Genomic DNA, 16,542 nt, shown 5'->3' on the forward strand with positions numbered 1-16,542 from the left:
AAGTCCTCCTCAGTATGTTGTTCCAATTACCTGGATTTGCTAATTAGCACAGTTTTTCAGCCAGGAGATAGAACTAATTAGTGGAATCAGCTGGCTGAGTTCATGGGTGGAATAAACATATGGCAGGACTTTTACTTTCTGACCCCTGGACTTTACACCTCTGACGTCACCTGCCTATGACGTTCCATCTCGCCATTAGAGTGATTCCATACGTGCTTCATGACGCAATCACACAGGGATGCGTTTCTACACAGCTCGAGTTCCCTCTTCAGGGAACATAGATGGAGTAGATTGAGTCCATCAACATTATCTTGCACAGTCCTATAGCTTGTCCTGGGTTGACATTTCATTCGGTAACATTAGGCAGTTTTGATTTATATGCTGTTTCATGTTGATGATCGTGTTATTTTACATATGCATATGATTACAAATGATATCGCTTGTTTTCACACAAATGGTGGGGAAAGAGTTAAAAAAAAAAATGTATGATGCATTATGTATAAAGGCTTTAAGTAAAATGTTGCCAAATTTTCCTTTGTAGAATGTAGAGAAGTGGCCTGTTTGGCGGTTGTGGAAAGGTAAGACATTCCGCAATTATTGTGGTGAGGGTGACCTTAATGTTTTGATTTACAAGAGCTTGGATGAGCATAGTGGGACTCAAAATATGTCTCCAAATGTAATACACTATAATTCAGGAACACTAATTCTGTGATTAATGTGGCAGGAGGGCTGTTTTAGCCCAAGTGCTTGAAAAACTGTTGCCCACAGGAATGAATTTCATCTTTACTTATAAACCATTACTAGAATTATCTAGTTTTTTAGAAGACAGTGGAAGCCTCATGGGCCTGATTCCATAAATATTTGCCTGTATTGAACAGTTTTTGTTGTTTTTGTTTTTTAGTGATGGCCTTCATTAAAAAAAAAGGCATAATAGGTTTCTTTGGCTGTTCGCTGCTGACAAGGCACACTTTGTTCTTGTTAGCTAATGTACATTTAAAAAAAAATAAAAATAATTATGGAACGGCACCAAACAGGTACAATTCGATGAGGAGACCATGTTCTAAAAGGGTATGCTGAAATTGAATTAGTCTGGGGCTGTATGCCACACTGTTCTTGTGTATGAATGTTATTACATGTTGTTACTGAGAATTAGTTTTAGTTTTGCAACCTCAGATGTCAGCACATCATCTCTCTAAAACAGCTGAGACAGCAGGCACCAAGGTTTTGTTTTCTGAATTCCAGAAAGAAATACATGTAATCAGTTTCATTATGTTTTTGGTTCAACCATTGCCCATTTGAAATGGGGGTCTCAGCACTGCAAGGGTAATTGATTTAATTTTAATAGAAACAGTTTCACATTCATTAAGCTGCTGCACGATCAGTGAACCGCCATTAACCTATTTTTTTCCCCTCATAATTACCAATCTAAATTAATCAACTACCATTCTGCAATAAAACCTCTGATGAAACGGAGCTAGCTACAAATCACAGTATATAAATAAAGTGATTTTAAATTTTTTATCTCTGGCATTGCCTAATTTATTTCTTAGAGTGCACCAGTCTTGCATTAACTTGCCGTCTGCCTTTGCTGAAGTTCAGAGATTGACTTACATAAGCATCTATGAATAATTTTTGAGCATCGCAGTACATGACTGTGATTCTTGCCGTGAGGTCCATCCTATTTAGATGTAAAATATAGTGAGAGAGGATTGTTTGACCCAAAGCTTCGGTCAGGATGCTGGGAGGTTTCAAATGAAAATAAAATCTAGCTTGAAGCAATAATTTTTTTTGCATATTGCGAACAAAAATATCCTCTGATTTTGAGTGCGTTTTGTCATCAGGGAGCTTAATGTGATGGAATTCTCAAATGAGATGTAACCTTGAAAAGACAAAGGCAACTGTGTCATTTGATTGCAATTTGCACCCTGTGTTTCAGGTTGGCACCCAATACCTTCTGTCTTCGATCATCCCTCTCACACATAAACAAAGACAACCTGCAAGGATAAATTATGAGTTGCAGGGTTCCTTGTGTTACGTGTATGATCTGTGTTTCCCCCCTTCATTGTGTTTTTTGTTCAGTCCTGTGTCCTAGTGTTCCATGATTGTTCTAATTAGTCATGTCTATCACCTGTGCATTGTCAATCACCTCATTAGTTATCTTGTTAGTCCCTGTGTATTTATACCTTGTGTTCTCCTTCAGTCTTGGTCCGTTATTGTCAATGTTAGTGTGACTGTTTGGTGTTTCCCCAGAGAGTTTGGTTATTAAATTTTATTTCTACGTATTCCTCGTCTCCATGAGCTTTGTCCTACACGTAATGTGACACCTTGTTTACCAAAAAACAAACAAAGCAAAGGTGGATTGCAATGATAATTATTTAGTCCCACGTTGACTGATTATAGATTGAGTCTCACTGAAGTAATATATGTTGAACACATAGAAAGCTTGTAAGATGAGCTCTGTAGAATTTATGTCACTCCTGGGCTTCATTGAAATACATGATGTGAATAAATACTCTGAGGAATTCCAATTTAGACAATAAACCTGACACCTGACATTCTGTCCAGAAACCCTTGGCACATTGCTGCCTGATGAAGGGTCCTTGAAAAGTGTTTCCCTGGTGAATAACAGTATGTCAGCAGAAGGGTACGCTCTGCACGTTTATTATTGGCCAAAGTGAAATGCAAGTTCTAAGGTTACATGTCAACTAAAACCTGAATTTGTAACCCAGGCCTTAAGTTTTAAGTAAAACCGCAGTTATTTGAATTTAGAATCTAAGAATAGTTTACAATTAATGCATGCAAGTTGTTTATCTATAAATTGTTTACTTATTCCAAAGAATTTAGTATTTATTCATTACAAAAAAGTATTTTTAAACCTTAAACAAAATGGTCAATTTAACAATTGCAATTGCTTGATCAAATTTTTTTTTTTGTTAACACTTTAGTTTAGGGTCCAATTCTCACTTTTAACTAGTTTCTTATTAGCATGGATATTGGCTGTTTATAAAGCACACATTAATGCCTTATTCTGCATGACCATATTCTATATCCCTTAATCCTACCCAATACCTAAACTTAACAACTACCTTACTAACTATTAATAAGCAGTAATTAGGAGTTTATTGAGGCAAAAGTCGTATAATTAATAGTTAGTAAATAGTGATAATTCAACCCTAATCTAAAGTGTGACCGAATGTGGAACCCATATATTGAGCATGATAAGCCACATATTTTGCTCTATATGAATATAAATGGTGTGCCATTCAGTCATGTTAAATAATAAATGTTTACTCCGCATTTCAATACAATAACATGTGTGATAGAGAAGCTGTTTCTCAAGGCTCACTGAAGAGTTAGATTAGTGCAATCTTTGTCAGGCTGTTCAAAGCCATTTCCACATGCAGTTAAGCCTCAATTTTTCCTTTCCTTTTTTTCCTACAGCTCCTATCCAGTTTCTGTGACATTCCCATTGGGAACATTTAAACATTTCACAGTAGCTAGTGAATTAACAGCATAAAACAGCTGAACAAATCAATCAGCATCTACAGAGGTTGTCCTCTCTCTTTCATACCTGTTCCTAATTGCTGTCATCCATTAATCCCTGACTTCTTGTTAGTAATGATACCGCTGTGGAGAAATCTCTGAGGTGTTATTCCTGACCGATTGTGAAGTTCTGTTAATGATGTAGTCTGATTCTATCAAAGGGCAATACTTTAACAGCCAGGACAGCTGGCCAATTACAGCTCCTTATCAAGGAAGGAGAAGTTCAGGCTCCTGGAAATAGATCCTCCATGTCAGGCACTATAACTTTTACGGCCATATTTTTACAAACGTCCAACAGAATGCTTAATGAGAATTTTATGATAGCCTGTATACGTCCAGTTTGTGTGCCAGAGCCCCGATGATGTTGGGCTAATAATATCGCCTCCTCTCGCTTTCAGTGCGTTTGGGACTGTCCTTCAGGACTATGTGATTTATTAGTCTTGAGACTTCTTTGTTTCAGAGGTAGCGGCAGAGAGCATGTTCACATGGAGTGGCGTATTGTGTGGAATCTGCTTGGGGCCTGCGGTGTATTGAAGAACAACAGACGGGAGGTCCGAGCACTGACAGGGTCATTCTGACTTTCCTTTGTAAGTTTAGGCTGCAATTATAGTGATGCCAGGTGGAATTAGTGTCATTAAACTAGTATTCAAAGACATCTGGCTGATGGAGCGACAAGCGTGCTTATGTTTTTATATATGATAAAACAAACCAAAAGTAGAAAAGATAGTGTGAACTTCTGTTTGATCAGCAGGATGTAAAGCAAGAAGAATGTAGCTTCCACAGCTTGATAGCCATATAGAAGATCAATATCTGGGGTATCTTTTCAGGCTGGAAAACATCACTCTTCCATCCTTTGTACATGGTGTAGGTTTAAGGACGTGTCTCTGATTGAACCGATATGTGTGCCAGTGCTTCTGAAACTGCTAGCAATAGATTCACCTTGAAATCTTCCCTGCGTTTAGGGTCTTGGAATAGAATCCTGAAATATTTATTTATATATTTGCAGATAACCTAATTTAAAACAGGGTGACTCAGAGTGATTGTTAAGTATTCTTGTTAGATTCTTTTAAAAAAGATAACACTGTCAGCCATGGGTGAAAAAAATATACAGTAATTTATAAGTTCTGCAATTAATAATAGATTAGTCAAAAGTTATTAGTCAAGTCATGCGTTACAGTGATAAACAGGAAAATGATTAAATGACGCAAACAGAATTCAATTCTGCTGAAAAGCAGCTCTAAAAGACAATAGTGTCATTATTCAGCTGAAGTCAGTTCAATGTTGATTCAGTTCAATTCAATGTGTAAAGTTCAATTATGGAATGGGTTCAATTCAGCTATTAAGCAGCTCTGCATAAAACAGTGATGTCATCATCCAGTCTGTGCAGGGGGGAACCTTGGGAGAAACCATGTTCAGTCTGGGGTCCAGTTCTTATCTAGCCAAACGAACGAACATAATGTGATTATGATTACAGGCAGCATCACAAGTCAGATTGTGGATTGATATCATTCAGAATAATCTCATCCTGCTCCTTCTGCTTGAAGATCAAGATACATTATGCCAGAACATGGAGGGGATTTGGTTCTCATGGTCTTAGGCTGAGGATCTGTGTCGAGGGCTATCTAGTCAATGAGGTCTTTGCAGGGAATCTGTCTTTAAGGCTCATCTAGTTGTTGTGGTCTCCGCTAATATTCAGGGCTACGTTGTGGTTGTCTCTATGTGCAGGTGTATCATCTGGTCTGTATATGGACCGGATATTAGCGTAGATGCCATTCCTCTTACGATGTAACAAGTACATAGGGTGTTGTAGGAAGTACTGCCTGTTGTGGCTGACTTTATGCAGTCTAACGATCCTTTAAGGGATTTGAATGATAGAAATGTGTTAGTGTGTTATGTTCATGCTTGGTTAATGAGATGGGCCTTTAACCTAGATTTAAATCGACAGAGTGTGTCGGCCTCCCGAGCAATGCCAGGAAGACTGTTCCAGAGTTTTGGTACTAAATAAGAAAAGTATCTACCGCCCACAGTCGATTTTGATATTCTAGGTATTATCAACTGGCCAGAATTTTGAGACCCTAAAGGGCATGAAGGAATATAATGTGATAGGAGCTTGCTCAAGTAATACGCTAATTTATTCAGGGCTTTATAAGTAATGAGCAAGATTTTAAAGTGTTTACAATGTTTAGGGAGCCAAAGCAGAGTTGACAGAACCGGACTAATATGATCATACTTCCTGTTTCTAGTAAAAACTCTAGCTGCTGCATTTTGGACCAAAGTTTGTTTATTAAGCCTGTAGAGCAACCACCCAGTAAAGCATTACAATAATCTAGCATTGAGATCATGAATGCATAAATTAACTTTTCTGCATTTGTCATAATTTAGAAATATTTTTAAGATGGAAAAATGCAGTTTTACAAATGCCAGGTTCCCTAACTAAAGACTAAGACTTGACAGAGCAGCCATCAAGTGTTAAACAGTATTCTAGGTTATTATGGAGGTTTTTGGTCCAATGATTAAAACCTGTTTTTTTGTTTTTGTTTTTTAAGTAGGAAAGTCATCCATTTTTTTTTTTATAGCAAATGCATTCTGTTAGTTTTCATTGGGCCTCAAAGTATCATCGGCGTAACAGTGAAAACAGATGCCATGTTTTCTAATGATATCTCCCATGTGTAACGTGTAGAGTGTAAAAAGCAGCGGCCCTAGTACTGAGCCTTGCAGTACTGAACTTGTATGATAGCTCATAATTTACTGCTACAAATCGATGATAGTCAGATAAGTACGATTTGAACCATGCCAGAACAAATCCACTAATGTCAACCTCATTTTCAAACCTATTCAAAAGAATGTTGTGGTCGATAGTATCAAATGCAGCACTAAGATCCAATAAGAGAGATACAGTACAACCTTGATCGGATGATAAGAGCAAGTCATTTGTAACTGTGATGAGAGCAGTCTCAGTTACAGTCTAAATCCTGATTGGAAATCCTTGCCGTCTTTTTTTTAAGTTTAGTCATTTCTTCCTCTCCTATAGCAAAGAAAGACTGGAATTGTTCCTCAGGAGGTTTATGGTGCACTGTCCAATGCAACACTAGCAGACGGTTGCATAGTTGTAATTTTCTTTCTGATAGTATCAATCTTATAATCTCATAAATTCATTAAAAGTCTAAAGTATAAAAAAAGGAACATTTCTGTTGGTAAATGTCTAAACTTGTTGATGCTTTATTTATTGTTAATTTAGCCACTGTATCAAATAAATACATAGGGTGTTTATTAGTCAAAACGTATGCAGATCTAGCAGTTTTAAGGCCTTTCTGTAGGTAGATATACTATACTTCCATGTGATGCAAAATTCCTCTAGTTTTGTTTTCTTCTAGTTGCACTCCATTTTTCAGGTTGTCTCTTGACAAGTGTACTTGTTACACAGGGCCGGACTTCTTAATTTTCTTTAAGTGCAAAGGAACAACTGTGTCTAAAGTGCTAGAAAACAGAGAGTCCAGTTTCTATTGCAACATCAAGTTTTCTGAGTAGTCTGGTATGCTGAGGAGTTGAGACAAATCAGGAAGATAATTTACAAGGGGTTGATTGTAGCCTAAATGGAGTATACACAAGTCAAGGCTATAATAATCTGAGATGTCATCACTCTGCTGCAAAATTTCAATGCCATCGACATTGATTTCATGTGACAATATTAAATCTAAACTATGATTACAACAAACCCTAGTGAAAAAAAAGTATACTTTGTTTTTGAAATATATTCCCCTTTTCAATAGTACATTGCAAAAATATAAAAAAATGTTTTACTATCTTTACAAATATTAAAGTATAAAAAGTACCTATTTTCACAATACAACTTTTAATTTAAAATAATTGTACTTCAGTACATTTTTCTAAAAATATATTTTAGAAAAATATACTTGAAGTGAAAATTCTGTTTATTTTTTACATTTTTGTTTCGAAGACATGATGTAATGATCGTAATCAATTCGTAATGAATTTGTAATGTACGTGTAACACAAAGTACACTTTAATATCACTAATCAAGTATGTAATTATAGCAAGTATACTTAGCATTTATTTGTTATTATTTTTCACCAGGGAAGAGTGGATCCTTATGAGTAAGTAAATCTACTTTGACTTCACTCATTACCAACATATTTTTAAACTGTCAGATAATCTGTAAATCTGGGGCAAGAAAAATATAAACCTCGCCACAAAATGATGTTTAATACTGTTTACTAATAATGTTTACTGCAAAATGACATACATTTGACATACATTTTAATTGCTTATTGAAACTAGATTTTCATTTCCCAAAGTAAATACAAGTGCTTGCAAGGCAGCAAATGTGTTAACAGTGTTAAAGGTTTAAATAATGTTAGTTTTGCTTAGTTTTTGTTATGCTATTTTTATGACACTCAGAGTCACTCATTGTACACGCAAATCATCCTTTACTTGGCAATAAATTGTTAAAAGTAAGCAAGGAAGATGACAAAAGAAATCAAATCTTATTTCAGTATATGCAATTATTACAAAGGCACCATTGCTGTAAGTTACTATTTGAATTCTGTGGCCAGTTGCATAAACTTTGTTAAAGGGATAGTTCACCCAAAAATGAAAATTCTGTCATCATTTACTCACCCTCAAGTTGTTTCAAACCTGTATGAATTTCTTTTTTCTGCTGAACACAAAAGAAGATATTTTGAAAAATGTCTGTAACCAAACAGTTGATGGTCCCCATTGACTTCCATAGTATTTTTTTTTTTTTCTACTATGGAAGTCATTGGGGTCCATCAACTGTTTGCTTACCGACATTTTTCAAAATATCTTCTTTTGTGTTCAGTAGAAAAAAGAAATTCATACAGATTTGAAACAACTTGAGGGTGAGTAAATGATGACAGAATTTTCATTTTTGGGTGAACTATCCCTTTAAGAGTGTGTCTCAAGTACTAGTTTGACACACTTGCAGTTAGACAATAGGTAACCAGTCTTACTTTTCTGTTTCAAATTAGATCTACCTTTTCATGTAACTGACTTTAAAAAGTTAGGACCAGTCTTGAAGAAAAAAACGTAGTTTACTAACATTTAAGATGAATCTAAGCAGTTTATGCAACTTGCCTAAGAACATATAAATGAAAGTCCAAGCTTAAATTTTAAGATTTGCTTAAATAAATATATATATATATATATATATATATATATATATATATATATATATATATATAAATATCTTATATTTAAGATTTGCTGCCTTGCAAACACTGTTATTGTTCAGTTAACCAGCCATTTTTTGCCAGACTGCATGGAGAACATATCATTGAAAGTGAAAATTACCATTTCAGAATGATGCTACATATCTAGAATGAAACTACAGGAATACAATATTTATCCATAATTATTTACAATATTAAACTGACAGGTATACTCTGTTAATAAAGTACACACCTATTTCTTATCATATTGAAGCCTTAATTCAGAATATTTTTGCAGGTACAATGATTCCAAAAAGCCCCCAGGGAAATGGACAGGAAGCAGCCCTCATGCTGTGCTGCCGTAGATGGAAAAACAAGACTGAAAGACTCACACAGAGCATGTCACTGTCACAGAATTCAGAAAGAGGTACAATTTACGGAGCAGTTATTCATGTATGAGAACAAAACCTCTTGCCTGCTATAGATTCTGAAACTCTTTGAAAGTCTTTCTCGTTTTTCTTTGCTTTTTGTACAGTAATGTGGACAAATGTAATACCAATATAGCTATGCTTTTTAGTCTTGGAGGCTTGACATATTACACTGATGACAATCGCATTCATTTCCACTTCTGTTTATACAATAAAGGACAACATGTCACCTCAAATGGGATGCATGCAAACCTTTTTCAAAATCTTTTTTTTTTTTTTGCAAAAAAGTGTAATAATGAAAGATTAATGTGGACTTCGGTTCATGTAGAATAGTTTAACCAATACTAAAGCACAATCTCAAGTTTTTTTGTTTGTTTTTTTATAATTAATCATTTAATTCAGTGACCACAGCAATTTGTCTTTGTGAATGAGTATATGAGATATTTATTTTCCTCACAAAACCTTCCCCCAAAATTTGCATCTTTTATAAATTCAAACAACAGCTGGTAGATCAGAACAGATTTGTTGTTTGGTGCTTGTTTGGTGCCCTCAGCATCTTAATGAAACTTCCATCTTTTCTCTTTCAGGCCTGTAATTCTTTTTTAGGTATAGGGATATTCAATATATTGAGACCATATTTATTATCGGTCTATATTTTAAAATGGTATCTGTCAATACCTGCTATTTAATTGTGTATGCTCATTTCCCCTATTTTTAATATTTAAAATTAGATATAAATATATATTTATTTAGACAAAACAGTATAATATTTATTGCTAATTGGCCATAACATGAAAATAATCAGCTGCATAATATGAATATACTGTATATAGATATGTATAGTTGCTTTGTTTTTATATTACTTGTAACTTTATATGCATAAACGTTTCAAATCCAAAAGCGTGGTCACTAAAATGCTTGACGAATACACAGGACCACTTAGTGTTGATGTATTGTTTACCATCTGTTGGCCAAGCATGCTGATAGAAATGAAAGGCACCTGCCCAGTGCCCAACTCTGCCTTTCTCACAGCTAGAAGACAATAAATGCCTTGCTTCTAATAATACAACTATAGGCGAGACACGCTTAACTTGCTGTCACATTATTAGTGGCAATCACTGATGGTCAAATCAGGTGACTGTTTTGAGGGCAGAAGGGACGGGACTGCAACGAAGTAAAGTGTTCATCTTTATGATTGCTTGTCCACAGCATACTTTATTGTCGGGTTCTAATATTGCTTTATAAATTTGTCCTCAGAGACCTGGAGATCGTTCACCCAAAAATGAAAATTCTGTCATCATATACTCACCCTCAAGTTGTTCCAAACCTGTATGACTTTCTTCTGTGGAACATAAATTACATTCCAATTACATTCCATTGTATTCCATTATATAGAAGAAAAAAAATACAACCAATCTTTTCTGACTTAGTAAAGTCAGAGGTTTGGAATGATATGATGGTGAGTAAATGGTGACAGAATTTTAGCTTTTGGTTGAACTGTCCTTACTGCCATGGGTTCATTATTATTGAGGACTATTACATATATAATATAAAGAGCACAAAGTATACTGAATGAAATATGAACAAGATACTGGAGGATTCAATGCTCATTGATTTTGATGACTATTTTTCTCTTTCATCAAGCAAATTTTACAGCAATAAGATCCAACATTTCATGAAGCTTTACAACCATTCCAATTTCACTTAATTGAAGTCATTGCAATTCGACTTAATTGAAGTGACTGAAAAGCTCCTCCGCGAGAGCAATAAGAATTCATCAAAAACGTCTCTCAGCCTCCGTGTGCCTGCATCAGTCCCTAGAGAGACATGAAAGGTACGGACAGTCTACAGCACCAGGTCAGGTCTCTCAGCAAGTTTCAAAGCCTCGTGCATGCTGGCTGCCGAGAGCTTGCGGTTGATGTTCCGATAGCGGCAGCGAATGAGGTTGTGGTAGGTGGTCCTGAGGTCTCTGTTGAAGAATGCATAAATGAAGGGGTTTATGAGTGAGTTGGCATAGCCTAGCCACAGCAGCGTCCTCTCCACCCACAAAGGCACGCAGCTGCATTGCACCCCACAGATGAACGGACGCGCCGTGGAAAGCAGGAAGAAGGGCATCCAGCACACGGCGAAAGCCCCCACGACAATCCCAAGGGTGGCCGCCGCCTTCTGCTCCCTTTTGAAGATGGAGATGTTTTTACGATCACTCTTGAGAAGGCGAGAAAAGCTCACGCACTCCTTCACCTCCCTCTGCAGCTTTAGAGCCGCAGTCACGCAGTTCACGCTTTCCTCGTCTTCCGCTTTGGGAAAGCCAGCGATTGTGTGCTTGGCAGCACTCACCTTCGCCACCCTGTATATCCGGTAGTACATAATGAGCATCACGGTCATGGGGATGTAGAAGGCCACGGCAGTGGAGTATATAGTGTAGCCCAGGTCCTGGCTGATCAGACACACATTGTCATCGTTGACATTCTGAGCCCATCCGAACAGTGGGGGTAGGGTGATGGAGGCAGAGAGAAGCCATACAGAAAGCACTATTTTGGCCATGCACTTTCCACTCTGTCTCACGGGATACGTCAATGGCTTAGTAATGCCCAGGTACCTGAGAAAATGGAGTGCAGAGTGGGAAAAATGAAAGAAGGCAGAAAAAAAGATTTGCTAAAGTGCATCAGTCAAAGATTGCATAAAGGTGGGCAATTTCACAGTGACATTCTTTGCCCTTCTTTGGAATATTATAATCTAAGCTTGACATAACTTCTTGAAACGAGATCCATGCTTTTTATCAAAAGGGCTAAATCTCAGTAGCTATAAGGTTTTGAGTGTTTTTGATATGGTGGTTTTCAGCATCTAGTTGAATTTTAAATTCTGTCCTCCAAACAAAAATTTCAGAAGGATATTTTATTTTGTAAATATTTGTTTGGAGGACAAGTGAACATAAAACCACAGTGACATGCATTCATACAATATTTAAATTGTGGTAAAAAGTGGTAGCCTGCAATACCTTAAAAAGCTATTTCTACCTGATTTAAAATTGTTAATTATTATTTTATTTTTTTACATTAATAAAACCTGCTAATTTAGTATATCCGTTTTTCTGTGTATTGTATGCTGTAATTTTATTTAATTATTTTATCTATCTCTTTCTCTTTACAGTTTGGCTGATTTTATGAATTTTGTTTCATAATTCATCCAAGTGGATGCTGCACACTGGTGGTGGTTGAAGAGAGATTCCCTGATATGATTGTAAAGTCAAGTCAAGTCAAGTATATTTGTATAGCGCTTTTCACAATACAGATTGTATCAAAGCAGCTTCACAGTATTAAATTTAAATAATACAACAAAGTGTGTTTCAAGAGGAATTTATTGATTGATAAAATTAAATTAAATATCCCCAAAATATCCCCAACTGAGCAAGCCAAAGGCAACAGTGGCAAGGAACCGAAAAACTCCATCAAGTGACCTAATGGTGTCCTAAAACTCCATCAGGTGACCTAATGGAGAGAAAAAAACTTTGGGAGAACCCAGGCTCAGTCGGGGGCCAGTTCTCCTCTGGCATTTATGAGCTACAGGCCGGATTGTAGTTTGAACTGTAAGATTATATGAATGCCTGGCTGAAGAGATGCGACTTTAATCTAGTTTTAAACTGGGAGAGTGAGTCTGAGCAACGAACAGTATCAGGAAGACTATTCCAGAGTTTTGGAGCCAAATGTGAAAACGCTCTCCCTCCTTTGGTGGTTCTGGATATCCTAGGTATGACCAAAAGCCTTGAATTTAGTGATCTTAAAGAGCGCGATGGATTATAGGGCGATAGAAGATCCGTTAAATAGACTGGAGCTAAGCTGTTTAGGGCTTAGTAGTAATAAGTCAGTAGCAATACCTTGTAATTAATTCAGAACTTTATAGGTAACCAATACAGTGATGATAAAATTGGTGTTATATGATCATATTTTCTTGATCTCGTAAGAACTCTAGCGGCGGCATTTTGGACTAACTGTAGCTTGTTTATTGAGGATGCAGGACAACCAGCTAATAAAGCATTACAGTAATCCAGTCATGAATGCATGAACTAACTTTTCTGCATCAGAAACTGATAGCATATTACGTAGCTTAGCAATGTTTCTAAGGTGGAAAAAGGCTGTTTTTGTAACATATGAAATATGATTTTCAAAAGACAGGTTGCAATCGAGTATAACACCCAGGTCTTTTACTGTAGAGGATAAAGTAACAGGACATCCTATGATGTTAAAGTTGTATTGTGCAAAGTTTTGTGGGCGGTTTTTTGAACCGATAAGTATTACCTCTGTCTTGTCTGGATTTAATAAAAGAAAATTACGCGTCATCCAATCTTTTATATCTTTAACACACTCTGTCAATTTGGAAAATTTAGCGTTTTCATCCGGCCGTGATGAAATATATATTTGAGTGTCATCAGCATAACAATGGAAACTAATTCCATGTTTCCTTATAATATTTCCAAGTGACATCATATATATTGAGAATAACAGAGGGCCTAACACAGATCCCTGCGGCACTCCATAGTTTACTGGAGTTATGATCGATTTTTCTCCATTTAAATAGACAAAATGGTAGCGGTCAGATAGGTATGATTTGAACCAGCTTAATGCTTGTCCTTGAACACCAGTATAATTTTGTAGTCGATCTAAGAGTAATGTGTGATCTATAGTATCGAACGCAGCACTAAGATCAAGTAAAACTAGTATTGAGATACAGCCTTGGTCAGAAGCTAAAAGTAAATCATTTGTGATTTTAACGAGCGCAGTTTCAGTGCTATGATGCGGTCTGAATCCAGACTGAAACATTTCATAGATATCATTTTGTTGCAAGAAAGAGCCCAGTTGAGCGGACACCACTTTTTCTAATATTTTAGACATAAATGGAAGATTTGAAATGGGTCTATAATTTGCTAGATTATTATGATCTAATTGTGGTTTCTTAATGAGAGGTTTTATAACTGCCAGTTTAAATGTTCTTGGAACATGACCTAAAGATAAAGACGAGTTAATAATATTGAGGAGAGGCTCTTCCACTACAGGTAACACTTCTTTCAGTAGTTTAGTTGGTATAGGATCTAATAAACATGTTGTTGTTTTAGATGAAGTGATAAGTTTATTTAACTCTTTTTGTTCTATAGTTGTAAAGCACTGTAATTGTTCTTGCGGGGTGATAATTGAAGCTGAATTATAAGGCGCAATTGAAGATTGAACGTTTACAATTGTGGTTCTGATGCTTTCTATTTTCTCAGTGAAGAAGTTCATGAAATCATTACTACTGAACTGTAACGGGATATTTTGTTCGGGTGACGTCTGTTTATTTGTTAGTCTAGCCACGGTGTTAAATAAAAATCTTGGATTGTTTTGGTTGTTTTCTATTAGTTTGCGGAGGTGCTCAGCCCTGGCCGCTTTGGGTGTACAGTAGTACATATGAAAGCGCTATATAAATGCCTCATTCATTCATAATTAGATTGATCTGAAAAGCCTATTATATGCTCCAACTGTGACAATATGCCCGCTGAAGGTAGGCTAAATGTGCGTGCGTGTTTTTTCCTTCTTGGTCAATAATGTTGAAAATGTTGGGTGGCTTATTTGTAGGCAAGTCTTAAGGTATGTGCCTATACAGAAACTGACTTTAAAAAAATAAACCCACCCTGAGAAATTTTCACTAAAGTAAAAAGTGTGACAACTTGACCCGGTCTCCTTAACATACTGTAAATATACTGACGGAATAAAACATTTAATCTGAATGCAGTAGTAAATTAATTAGTTTAACTAATCTAACTTCTACTTGGTTAGCTTTATATCATACAGCACGTATATCTGGGAGACCTACCTGTCTATGCTTATGACACACAGTGTCATTATTGAAGCGGTGCAGCACATCACGTCCATGGCGATAAAAACATTACAGAAAACACGACCAAAGATCCACTGTCCTCCTATGAGATCAGTGATGCTGACAAACGGCATGACGACCACCGCCACCGACAGGTCTGCAATGGCCAGAGAAACGATTAAATAATTAGAAGGTTGCTTTAGTTTCTTCACGAAACACACTGAAATGACCACCAGAAGATTCCCGCAAACTGTTAAAAAGGTAAGCAAGGTCAGAACTCCTCCGACGAGCACTTTCTCAACATGTCCGTAACTCAAAATCGGCTCTCCGCATCTGGTCTCGTTGTCCATAAAACTTGGCGCCGGCAAAGTTGTAGTGGTGTCGTGCATCTTATTAAGAAATCGCACATCCATCACTTCAGATGTCAAACTGGTCATGAGTGCCTGCACGCGATCCTTCGTCACCGCCGAGATCATATTGACTGTTGAGAGCTGTCCTTGGTTCTGAAAAGATGTTGCTCTCGAGTCCAAGTTAAATACATTAGCCTATGTGTAACCACACACCTATACTACACTGATTTTCTGGCTCTATCTGAAATAATAGAAGAACATCCCAGCTACACGCAAAGAGCCACACAAATTGTCAAGTTAACGCTCACAGAATGAACCGCGCGCTCTTCACGGTTTTTATTTCATTGGCGTCTTGACAGTGCGTAATGACGTGATGTGCTTAGGCGTAACTCTTTAAAAAAATGACTTGTGCTGAAGTGTCTGTTTGCAAATGTGCAGTGTTGTGACTATGACTGTAGCAATTGGATCTTATGAGACGAGACAAACAGGACAATATCATCTGTGTTTACAAAAAAAAAAAAGAAGAAGAATTGGATGCTAATGTAAAGAAAAAGTAAAATTGCAAATAATATTTTCTAAGACTTTGCTTTAGAAAGACTTTTCTCTACTACCATCTCATGGCCTTACATAGAATTATGATGACCAATTGTCTGATCATAGTGGTTTTACACTTTTATAAAATGCAAACCACAAAAGTTTAATTGCTACCTTAAGTAAAATCAAAGGGGTACACGATTACAGTGCATGCTTTCCATTGCACTTATCAGTATCAAGTTCAAATCCTCTGAAAAAGTTGAGTAGAATCTATTGTGGTTATAAGATGTTTTAATTTTTGAATAAAATATGTGTTCGGGGAGCAGTGTATTACATAAGTGACCATTCTTTATATAAATTGTAACAATTTCCTCTGATTGCCTCATGTGAATAACTTTTATAGATGTCTTCTTTAGATTGATTCCAATTAAAAGGGGTTGTTCACCCAAAAATGAAGAATATATTTAGAAGAATGTTGGTAACCAGACAACTGTTGACAGTAGCCATTAACTTCCATAGTAGAAAAGAAAAAAAAAAGGAAGTCAATGGCTCAACTAATAACATTCTTCAAAATATCTTCTTTTGTGTTCAACAGAAAAAAAAAAAACGTCTCGGTTACTAGTAACCCTCGTTCCCTGAAGGAGGGAACGG

The 16,542-nt window shown here is 36.4% G+C and overlaps 1 protein-coding gene across 1 annotated transcript; it reads right to left on the reverse strand.

Annotated features, from left to right (window-relative positions):
* Positions 1-10,677: 10,677 nt before the first annotated feature.
* On the reverse strand, positions 10,678-15,511 carry htr7 (5-hydroxytryptamine receptor 7). Its single transcript, XM_082152832.1, has 2 exons — positions 15,005-15,511; positions 10,678-11,759 (listed from the first exon to the last, which is right to left on the reverse strand). Exons 1-2 carry the CDS (start codon positions 15,481-15,483, stop codon positions 11,006-11,008), a joined length of 1,233 nt encoding a protein of 410 aa, XP_082008958.1. The 5' UTR covers positions 15,484-15,511; the 3' UTR covers positions 10,678-11,005.
* Between the last annotated feature and the right edge of the window lie 1,031 nt (positions 15,512-16,542).

Source organism: Leuciscus leuciscus (assembly GCF_965113295.1).
Source record: "Leuciscus leuciscus genome assembly, chromosome: 21".
NCBI classification, from domain to species: domain Eukaryota; kingdom Metazoa; phylum Chordata; class Actinopteri; order Cypriniformes; family Leuciscidae; genus Leuciscus; species Leuciscus leuciscus.

Bases quoted from the DNA above. Each gene is read 5' to 3' on its own strand.
- htr7 (XM_082152832.1), bottom strand. From the start codon at position 15,483: ATGATCTCGGCGGTGACGAAGGATCGCGTGCAGGCACTCATGACCAGT. The intron at 11,760-15,004 runs GTAGGTCTCCCA...CCATTTTCTCAG, and splicing joins TGTGTCATAAGCATAGACAG to GTACCTGGGCATTACTAAGC.